General features: G+C 34.4%; 1 protein-coding gene across 2 annotated transcripts in view; it reads left to right on the top strand.

Moving 5' to 3' along the window:
* The first annotated feature begins 3571 nt into the window (after positions 1 to 3571).
* Positions 3572 to 11790, top strand: part of Ip3k1 (inositol-trisphosphate 3-kinase-like protein) — a 26191-nt gene continuing 17972 nt past the window's right edge. For both annotated transcript variants that reach the window (XM_076327115.1, XM_076327114.1), the window contains exon 1: positions 3572 to 4431. In XM_076327115.1, the coding sequence (XP_076183230.1) occupies positions 4400 to 4431 (32 nt within the window). In that variant the 5' untranslated portion in view covers positions 3572 to 4399. The remainder of the gene's footprint in view (positions 4432 to 11790) is intronic.

Here is an 11790-nt window from a genome sequence, read left to right as displayed (position 1 = left end):
TGTACATATTTTGAAGTTAATTTAATTGATACTGAAAACACCACGAATATAGGAATATTCGTAGCTCAACCTGATAAATTATTCAAACTCGAACCTAAGAATAAAATAATAATAGCCTTAAAAAGTATATACATTGTACACCAGACATTTTAAGTAACATATTTACAAAATTTTCTCTACAAAAACTTACTCTATTCTTTTATACATAATTTATCGTCACCTTGTATTACACATTTATCTAAACAATAAATTCAAATATTTGTCTAGGATCGAAACACATGACTCGTTTTAATTTGCTTCTTAAGATACTTTGCTATAATGACTCATACTTACATTTAATTCTTTTTATTTATTTGTATAGATTAGATTCGTGCAAATTTATATCCGTTTTTAATCATTTAATGAAACTGTAAGTTTAGAGTCTTGGATTTTCTTCCAACAGGAAAAGTTTCTGTGCAAAATATAGTACCGATTCATACATTTTATTCACATTTTTACAAAAACTTGGCTAAATAATATAATATCAAAATTGTAGAAGAAGTACTTATTTAAAGGGTCTACGTGACGTTGAACACGTATGCTCTTGGATGTTTTTATACGAATAAGTTTTATTTCTTTCCGCGTATCATTATCACTTGTGTCAAATAACAGATTCAAAATTGGAAGCGTATCGTAAATGATACGCGTAAAATGACGTCAATTTTTTGTTATCATACTGTTTTGCTACCATTTAAAACCGCTGTATTAACACACTCAACATCATTTATACATGATTTTCACATGGCTCGAGTATGTCCATAAAACACTTTATATCTGGTCAACACGTTAACGAGTTTGAATATTATTTTATGCCCGCAAGAACAGATGATCGACACCTGTTTATGCTCAACCTATGTGAAACGTATGTGATTCTTTATATAATCTATCGACTCAAAAACAAGAATCGTACCGCAGCAAACTAGGCTGATGCAACTATCAGGACGTATGAAACGATTTTCTTATGTTAAAATAGACAAATTTCGTCTTCGCAATGAGATAGCTGTTTTTAATCTAATCGGGCCAAGTGACGTACGAAACGACCGCTTTTTGAACAGGGACGAGCTCAAGTTACAGACGTCGATAAGTATAAGCTGCAGGCATATTTAGGATATTTGTAATTCTTCCATTTAGAAATAGAAATGTAGTCGAACGATTCCTCTACTGAAAGTTTCTTATCTGTATTTATATGCATTCCATTTCATTTCTTCGAACGAAGATTCTTTTCGAATATACTTGCATTCTTCCTATGCATTTCTGCATTCTCGGTCCAATACCGTTCGATCGCGTTCGATCGCGATATCTCTTCTAGAAAGAGAGAATTAATTGGGTCGAAACATCGTTCCATCGAAAAGAAAACGTAACGTAAAGTTTCTACCGTCGTGTGTCGTTTCTAGTTTCCCAAATCTCGCAGTGAATCGTAAAAGTAACTGTCGCGCGACTATTGACTTTCACCACGATAAGGCGTTTTGCGTCAGCAGAGTATCCCTCCAGGCTGTATTTGATGTTCGTGAACGCTGGAAAATGAAGTTATCGAAATGAAGCAAGTGACGAGCATACGGCGGCCCAAACAGCAGATTAAACGCTATATAAAGCTCGAATAAAATGAAACGTCGCGTGAACAAAACTGTACACACAATACGTGTACGCGTTAAATTAATTCCAGTGTTTAATTTTAATTAATACCGTCGAGTGGCGTCCCGCTACGTGTATGCAGTTTCAAAATTGTGTCGCGAATATATTAATTAATGTATTTACATAACAAACGCGCATTCGTCTAATGGCGATATCGTCGACGTTGCGTTACTCTTTCGTGTAAATTATTTTCGAAAAATATGCTACACTTTACGGACTTCTTGTCCGTAATGCACGTGTCAATATCACTATTAATATTAATATTGCCATCACGTACACGTAGTTGCACGTTTACTGTGATTTGAATTACATCGATACGATTAATTGTAAGATACATATAATACAACAATGAATGATTCATCAATTTCCTTGCCAATCCTAGTCCCTGAATGCACGGGGGGAAATGCACAACTTGGACATTATGCAATACGAAAGATTGTAAGAACTTCTACGAGAATCATGGCAAAGTACCGTTTCTTGTTTCTCGTGTATGGCCAGTCTTAGTTAATTCGTGCTATTGTGTATTTGTAAAGAAACGAGAATAATTATCCAGATGATTTTTCTTCTTTTTTCAGCGTATTAGCTCATTCAGTTTCGAAGAAACGATTCTAAAGATAATGAAATCTAAACAATTACGAGCACGAAGTAAACGTAATGTCGCAAAAATTAGAATGAAATCATTGGAATAATTGGTTTCGCAGTAAAGTGAAATAGCAGTAATTTTCATTTTTTACTGCGATGGTGAAAGTTGAACACGAATTTCTACGAAGTGAATTACAATTTTGAAAACGTTACGTCAGGAAATTTAATGTAGACGAAAAAAGATTCTGTGTCTTTTCCGGGAACAATTACACAATTGGTTAATGTAAATGGGACTAAGGAAATAAAGACATTTTTTTTTTCATCAGAGTTTTAACGTTCTTTGTTTTCATCTTCGTGTTGTAATTTTACGTTTAAATATTGACTATGAAACCTTCGAATAGTTTCCCAACGATCATCGCGATGTTTCCCTTGAGGCAAAAATTTTAACGCATCGGAAGGTTAATAAAACAAGAGTAAGACTAACTGACGGTCATTTTGGTGCAATCTAAATACGCGATGATAACAATATCAACGCATGCGTCTAATTTAAACCGTATTGACGTAAGTTTAAGCATGTATCTGCGTGAATATTCTTGTCCTCGAACAAATAAAGTGCTGATTAAAAACCTTAAAGTTGCCAGAAAAAAAAACAATCTTCCAATTGAATATATTCGAAAGGAATCCAAATATCTTCTACTTTACGTATAAATTTCCTAAATATTTTTTTAAAGCACATTTATTCTATAAAAATATAATCTACAGTGCGGATCGCAAAAATTAACTTTTTATAGCCAAATAAAATGACTCGACTCAATTATCATATCACTCAAATGTCGTATTGTAATCGAACAATCATGTTCTAATAATGCCACTTACACAGATAAAAAATTAATTACAACGAGTGTTTTCTTAGTATCGATGAAGATTTTTAATGATATTCTGTGTAAATTAAATTTATTAACGAATAATATTTTATAATATTTTTAAAGATAAATTTTCGACGAGATCCCAATGATCGAAAGAGAATTTCATAATATATTATAAAATTTGACTATGCTGTAAATTCATGTTTCTGTGCATTACTATGCATTTCATTCAATTTGTTAACGTAAATTACCAAATTCACGTCTAACTCTATTTGTGAAAAGTGGCTGCGACCCGAATAATAGCCCTGCTCGAGCCTCCGACTTTAATGTATACGTATACACATGTATAGAAGCGAGAACGAGAATTGGACCTGGCACGAAATGGTGGGGAGAGCGTCGAGACGATAAAACTACATGTAACTCTCTCCGCTGGTCAGTACACACTGAGAAAGCAAGAGGTGGTGTTTTGTCGCGATATTCCGTATTCGTTCGTAAAAGAAAAAGGGGATCAAATTCTGAACTAGTGAGGAAGATACAGCCCCACCAATCACGAAGAACGTCATAGCAACACCCTCTATAGGGTAGCTCAATCTCTAAAGCACGGGCGCATTTACATCGACGGTTCGCACGTTTCTTCCATTTCAAAGTTATCGACATTTTGCTGCGAAATTATTCAATTTGTGGTATTACGAACCAACATCTGATACACCGTCGTCGTATTACCGAGTGTCTCCGTTTTGGTGCTGACTGAACACATAAATCGATCGAGAGCGAGGAAAAATGCTGAAGGACTATCAAATTTCTAACCCTGGGTACAACTTTTGCTCGAATGTACCGCGTGAAGTGGCTCTGGTCTCTATGACGTGAAAGCAGCGGTATTCGAAAGCGTCTATTCGTGGCGTTCGAAACGTTCACGGAATTAATTGAACGAAAGGGTTAACAGTGACAGCAATATCCGTGCAACGAGAATTGTTTCGGAAATCGTATCCAAGATTATCACCGAGTAACAATTAGAAGCCACGCCTACGGTACACGGCGATGAGCCCGTGAACGTCGATTGAGGTTAGCTCCGATCTGAACGATCATCGCGATTTAAGTGCGTCCGTTCGTGCGTGGCGAGTGACGATTTTATTTGTACACACTGTACGTACGTGCGTGCGTGTTCCAGAGGAGTGTCAGCTCGAAGAGAGGAATAATGTCAAGTAGTGTTTGCCACGCGCCCCTACCAGCACGAATGGAAGCGTTCACCACGCGGTTCTGTCTCCGTGCTGCTGACCAATATGAGCGGCTTTTGCAAGCTCACTTCAACAAGGTACGTGTATCGAAAACTACTTGGTAGTTCCTTCGTTTCCACGGTTTATTTAGCGACGAGAACCCGTTGGATGGATACCGTCAGTTGCTAATCAAAGTGCGAGGAACATCGATGATGCACAACCTAGGCTTCGTTGTACAAGATACTGTTACTGTATGGTTTCATGTTTTTCGACGCGTTAGTACCGCCGATATTAGATACAATCGGATACTCTATCTATTTGCACGTTTGTTGTATTTTTTATAGAAAATGTTTAAATAAAACAACACGCATAAAAGATCAATCGAGCTTCGTAAGTACGTATAGTGGGCCGTGCGCAGTTAATAAGCAAGATATGAATTTTGTACAGGTAATTTTAATTGATACCATTTCATAATTTCCAATCGGATTTTCTTCAAATTTTACCGATATAGTTTCTGATGGTTGTGCATTATTGTAAATTTTCTAATATTTAATAATCTTTCATTCAGCTTACATATCGTCGTATCGTCATGTATCTAAGCAAAACAAAAAAAAAATAAAGTTTTGTTTAAAAAGTTTAAGATATAATGTAGAGTGTTCCACTGTATTCGGTTAAACTGTTTTACCAGAGTGACTAGAGAAAGTCTATAATCTCTTTCAGTATTTCAAATTCCAGTTGCACTATTTTTTGTCATGGATCGTTAAATATTTAAAAGAAATTGACGTTCACACTGTATTCGCGACAAAAAAAAAAATTAATTGGGCGTTCCATACGGTATTATATAAAATAAAAGTGTAATACGAGTGTAAATGTTATGTCACTGTAAAGTGAATGAATCCAAGTTACGTGAACAAAACGAGTATTCTTTCGTATCTTTAGCGGCAAAGGTGATAAGTAAAGGCTCTGTCTTCAATTCGGTCTTTGTCGCTGCAACGTATTATTTTTTTAATAATACGTTATTTAATAATACACAGTACCGAAACAGAGTCGATTCGAAGATAAATCTAAAATTATTCAATGTCCTCGAACAAATGAAGTCGCACGTTTGTGAAAAATTTCACATCTCTGTTAACAGTCAAATTAAGCCTTGGAAACCGGTATTGTATTTTTAATATGCTTTTCTTTCACGCGGTTTCGTACAAAAATCACGAGTCTAATCGTGCGTCGTTTTACACGTTTGCCCGTAAATGTTATTAATGCGAATGATACCAACCTGAATCTAATTGAAACTGATTTAGAAGGTGCCTTTTGAAATTTACACAGATCCAACCTTCGACGAAGGCAGATGAATGAATAAATTCAAGGCGATGCTGGATGACAAATTCAAGGATCGCTTGTATCTGGAGCAGGAAATACGTTAAGCCATTAACCTCGTGCAATTCATTTTTCATGATTGGTGCGTTTAAAAAAAGACGCCTTTTAATCGCTATCTTTAATGTGCAAATAACTTAAGTCATTGAAGTGCTACTTATATTCATTTCGCGAATGCGCTCTTCTTCTTAAAATAGTCTTGTTCGTTACAAAATGTATGATTATATGGTTATATATGCGGAATACAATGGGTGTCGATAATTTGCATTTATAATTCATAGTAAAGTGTTGGTAACACGAAACAATGTATTCCAAACTTTGCAATGTTTATTCATTTTTACATTCATCGGTGCGACACCGAGTGAAATGTTACAGGCTCGAACATTTCGATAACTACGATTGCAAAATGAACGTACACGAGCGTGTACACACCAATCGACGATTTATTGTTTTATACAAATAGGCTCGATTGCAAATGTACGAGCACACTTGTCCCTGTGCGTTTTACCAACACACCAATGCCGATGGCAAGTGTATTCGTTTAAAATTGTGTCACACTGTGCCTGTAGCTATTTCTCAGGCATGTATCAGGATGCAATGACGTGTTGATATCGATCTCGGAAAGATGTCCATTACTCCACGTTAATTAGAACCGCATTACGTTGCACAGAAACTTTTAAACGAAAAAAAAAGGGAAAGAAAATACTCGTTCGAACGAGAGAGCAACGGTTTCGTCGCTTTTAAGTTTCATACGAACGAAAGAGCAACGTTTTCGTCGCTTTTAAGTTTCATACGAACGAAAGAGCAAGGTTTTCGTCGCTTTTAAGTTTCATACGAGGAAAGGAGCAACGTTTTCGTCGTTTTTAAGTTTCATACGAGGAAAAGAGCAACGTTTTCATCGCTTTTAAGTTTCATACGCACGAAAGAGCAACGTTTTCGTCGCTTTTAAGTTTCATACGAGGAAAGGAGCAACGTTTTCGTCGCTTTTAAGTTTCATACGAACGAAAGAGCAAGGTTTTCGTCGCTTTTAAGTTTCATACGAGGAAAAGAGCAACGTTTTCGTCGCGTTTAAGTTTCATACGAGGAAAAGAGCAACGTTTTCATCGCTTTTAAGTTTCATACAAACGAAAGAGCAACGTTTTCGTCGCTTTTAAGTTTCATACGAGAAAAGAGCAACGTTTTCGTCGCTTTTAAGTTTCATACGAACGAAAGAGCAACGTTCTCATCGCTTTTAGGTTTCATACGAGGGAAAACATTTCTTCCTCGTGAAATTGATTATACACGGCCAGGAAGTAATTTATACCCGCGTTGTGAAAATGATGGAACAAAAATTCAATTGTCGGCCACGTGGTACGATTTCAAATTGACACGATTAATCCCGACGTGTTCGTCCCGATCATTTCGATTATTATAATCGCAACGTTTATATTCTGTTCAAGTATCGGGCGAATCTTAACGTCAGTGAACATTATCGAACCGTTCTATAAATAATTTAAAAGAAAACACACCGTACGAATTGCCGGAAGACACGATTCCGAACCGAAAGTAACGATCTGTCGTATAGAATTTACAATTTAAAGTAAAAAATAAATAAAAGAAAGTGATGCGCCGAAGTTTGAATAGGTTTGAGGACACGGACGAAAGGAGAGGTGAGTTTTTACAAGTTGAGAAACAGTGTTTATTATCTACCTACACGTGTATGCAAATATAGTATTCGACAACGTTCGAGGTCGCTTAAGTAGTACTATATTACGAAAAAAAAAGAAAAAAACAAATTTGTCAAAGTAGTGGCGTTTTATTAAGCTCGCTAACCATTTGGAAGGGGATAAGTCGTGTAATAGACTCGAACGAGTAACGCGTAGAATATTTAGAAGAATGTGGCGATCCGTAGCCTATGCGGTTATTGCAATTACTACATTCTCCTTGATTGACGTCGTCGGTTACGTAGTAAGAGTATGCACCTTGATTTCCTCGCGTCGTTAATGTTACTCGATTTAGCACAAAAAAATATTACCAGCTACAAACAAACACAAGAAAACATTTACGTGTGCTTAACGTTTACTTTTCATTCGATTTCTGATACAAATTACAATTTCCTGTACTACTGTGCTCAATCGAATAACGATCGATTGCAATACTTTTCGTTGCAACTCTATCGGTCACAGTTGCCTAACGATCGCTGAGACTTTCATGTTTCTTTTTTTTCTTCTTTTCTTCTAATCTCCGCTTAGCTTACAGGAAAAGATTCTGTCAGTATATTCGCTCACAATTGAACTCGTGATAAGTGTACGCTCTATTTATAAATTGTATACTCCGCGGAACAATCAGTTTAGAAATCTAGCGATCTAAATATGATGTAACTATCGATTATTCCCGTCGACCAAACCGTTTAGTCGAGTCGTGCATTGTTCGTGATTTGTTAACAGTCATATGCAGTCCGATCGTTTCGTCGAGTCGAGGAGTATTGCAGTGTGTGTGCTCCCATAAATGACCATGCATTTTATTATACCGAGTAAACTGTCGTGCGACAGAAAGTCGATAGTGTACGTTTTACTTGAAACTTTCTACTGCGGTGCAACGTAATTAATTTTACTGTGGAGTAGATTAGGTTTGACCCGGGATACGTTATGTATGACCGTTAGTCCGTAGTCCTCCGAGAGTTAGTAAATATTTACGTGCATATCTATGAAGTAGTACTTAAAAAATGTATGCAATTTTTATGTATCTATGTAAATGAGTAGTATTTTCATGAAAGTAGAATACAACTGAATTTTCAAAGAACGATTGAAACTGTGTTGTAGTAAGCATTTTGTGCAAGAATACGGAATCGGTTTTTTCTTCTCGACTATGATAAATCAAAATCGTTTCGAAAAAGAATTAAGTGTAATTAAAACAATGTCCGAACGATGCCTTGTTTGGAGTAATTTTCTTCGGATTAATTTCGACGATCCATCAGTTATATCTATCTGCACGAAAATATAAAATCTGGGATTGAAGAAACAGTTAACTTGGTTAATAATTTTTTTCAAACTTTTTCGAAAAAAAAAAGTATCTCGTGATACTTTTACAGGAAAAACTTCTACCTTGAGAACTTTTTTTAAAAACGATCCTCGTGGAAGAGATATTTCAAAACTCTTGTAATAAAAGTTCCATAAAAGTAGTTACTTCGGAACTTTTATTACAGCCGATTTTATCAAATAAATACAATTCAAAATTTATAGTACATTGCGGGTAATAATTTTCTTTGACAATACAATACGATATTTTATACAATATAATAACACATCGTTACGTTTATTTCGAATAAAAGATATAAAATAATAAGAAACTAATAATTTCGTAGGAAATATTGAACAGAAAAATGAACATATTAAAAATTACACCTATATAATTTCCTAAGTACATAATTGCGAATTCTCTTTGCTATCGAGGAAAACGAATCTGTTCCTGATATACAAGAAATTTTTTTATTCTTGTTTCTCGTATATTTTACACAAACTAGAATTTTTCTTTTCGAGAATTTTCATTCGTTCGTTTTCAGCAGAACTTACAACGTAAGAATTTTTATAATATATTTTTCATTTCAATGGTTTCAGCGAAACCTGTTAAAAAAGTTCCTCAAACGAAAACAATGCTAGTTATGATTCAGATGCAGTTATCGAAGTAAGACTGTAAATTGTTCAAACAGTAAAACGTTTGAATAGTCGTAGTTGTACAATAATCGTGTATCTATCGCTGGACTCCGTTTCTATAAACGTTTCACCTTGTCGAAGCAAAGAGGTTAAACGACAGGGTCCAATGATCTCTGGGACAACGACAGACTATTAAAAAACTGGTCTTGGATGATTCGCGGGTCACTAGTTCATCAGAAAGATAGAATAGTAATGAGATGAAAGCATCCAATTGGAAATCTGAACGGTCTTTCAAGATCTCGATATTTTTCTTCTTAAAGACCAAGTGAAAAAATACTTTTGCTCCAAAACCTAGATAGTTGCACTTGTGGTTATTCTACGAAACTATTTATGGTAATCGCTTGATAATTAGATACATAGAGCAGCGAGGATCGTCGAATATTTTTAGAACGACCTCCACTTTACCGTTTGTTGATTTCACGTGTTTATAAACATGTATAGCGGCAACGATTCTATTTGTAAATTTTGTTAAATCGGTGGGAGATCAAATCGGCTCTTAATCAAGTATTATTCTACGTTATAAAATTGCTCGTTCATTTGATAAAAGATACACCTATGTGTATTTCATTTGTTTAAGTTTCGAGCATTTTGATGCAACGTTTGCGATTCTTATGAAAATTTGTATTCCAAAAAAAGAGACGTACTCGCTTTATTTACGTTCCTAGATAGAAAATATCGTTACGTCTTCCTTCTCCGTAGTAAAAAAAGAAATATTAAAATTAAAACAATTTAAAACAAAATTATCAGGAATTGGAGGTCGTGCTAATAATATAACGGATAAGTTACATGGAATTCAATTTTATAATTACGTGTCTGTTTTAAAAATTTTAAGTCGAAGATCAGAAAATATTTACGACATAGATATGCGAGAATTCTAAGTTGTCTCCAATTTTCTTTAAAAAAAACGTATTTACGCGTACGCGATAAATGTCTATCTAAGAACAACCGTAAAATTGTTGCGTTCTTTAAAATAAACGAGAAACTAAAATTGAAATCGCATAACTTAGAGTGATACTTAACCTCGATGAAATTTCAACGCAAAAAATAGATTGCCAAAAAGTATTTCATCGAGATCAATGTAACTTATCAAATCGATATGCATGAACTTTTTATCAATGAATTTGTACTTGTATCGACAAGAATTATGCTTACGTAGTTTTTTATGCGATACTACTTCCGACACTGTAAAACTTTTGTTAATTATTTTATCTGCTGATATCAAAATACAGAATCGTAATATCTTAGTTTATTAGTAGGTACACGAGCTCTGAAATGCATAGATACATGTAGTCGTTTGATTTTATCAATTATTTTCGATTAAGCTGAGTTTATCGTAGAATTGAAACAAAAATAATCGGAGTTTTGGCTGTAGGCTACACGAACAATACAAGATAACGAAATTAGCTATATTTATTCGTTAATATTTGTCCGTTATAGTAAACTTTTATACAACATTTTAAAGAAATAACACTTCGAGCTCGAGGAAAATACACGACCTGAACTTTACCAAAATTATATTATAATTTCATGGTAATTAGGAACGAATGATAATATTAATTATTTCTTTATTATCGGTTAACCTAACATTCATTACTTCATTGATAAACATCTGTTAATTCGGTTATATAACTCGATAACATTAGGTATTAGTATGATCGGTAATGCGTTGCAGGATTGTGTAATGCGAATAAGAAAGCCGATAAAACATTTCATAAAAATCGTCCTTCGTATAAAATTCAGAAAAATAATCGTAAAATTTGTTGCAAGCGGTATAAGATACAACGTAGATATTATTTTGCCTATTAACATTCAATGATTTCAAACCGAATACTCTGTTGATTTCTTTACGTCGTGTGCAATAGAACCTTGATAGTTACGTTCGTTGCATTATTTTAATAAGTGATAGGGATGGTTACTTAACAACCGGTCAGACTGGAGGTGGAAGTAAACACAGCATCAGAAATTAGTATGGTATGTTTTCTACAAATTGGTTAATTACATTACAATTTACATTTGCAATTTACATTTTATTTTCGCAATAAAAATCAATTATATCAAATTAATTGATAAACGCGGTGCTTTGTAGATTATTGAATGGCAATTAATATTGAAAGACACTTGGTATCAAAGAGGTCTGAAAAATTTTATTTTTTTTTTTTTTTTTTTTTTTTTATTCCATCTAATAGATCTTTCATTTATCATTCACTGTGCAACGTAAACAACATTGAAATATCTGATAAGTTAGATGTTACGGTTCGATAATAAATGATACGTGTATCGATGTTCTTCACGAAATGCAAACACAGTGATCGTATCGCTTTCCATCGATGGTTATATAAATTAAAGTCAAGCTTGATTTATAAATTGTTTTTTTCCTGTGGGGTCACGTTTACG

The sequence above is a fragment of the Ptiloglossa arizonensis genome, chromosome 2 (assembly GCF_051014685.1).
Source record: "Ptiloglossa arizonensis isolate GNS036 chromosome 2, iyPtiAriz1_principal, whole genome shotgun sequence".
Taxonomy (NCBI): Eukaryota; Metazoa; Arthropoda; class Insecta; order Hymenoptera; family Colletidae; genus Ptiloglossa; species Ptiloglossa arizonensis.
This window is presented reverse-complemented; position numbering and strand designations above follow the sequence as displayed.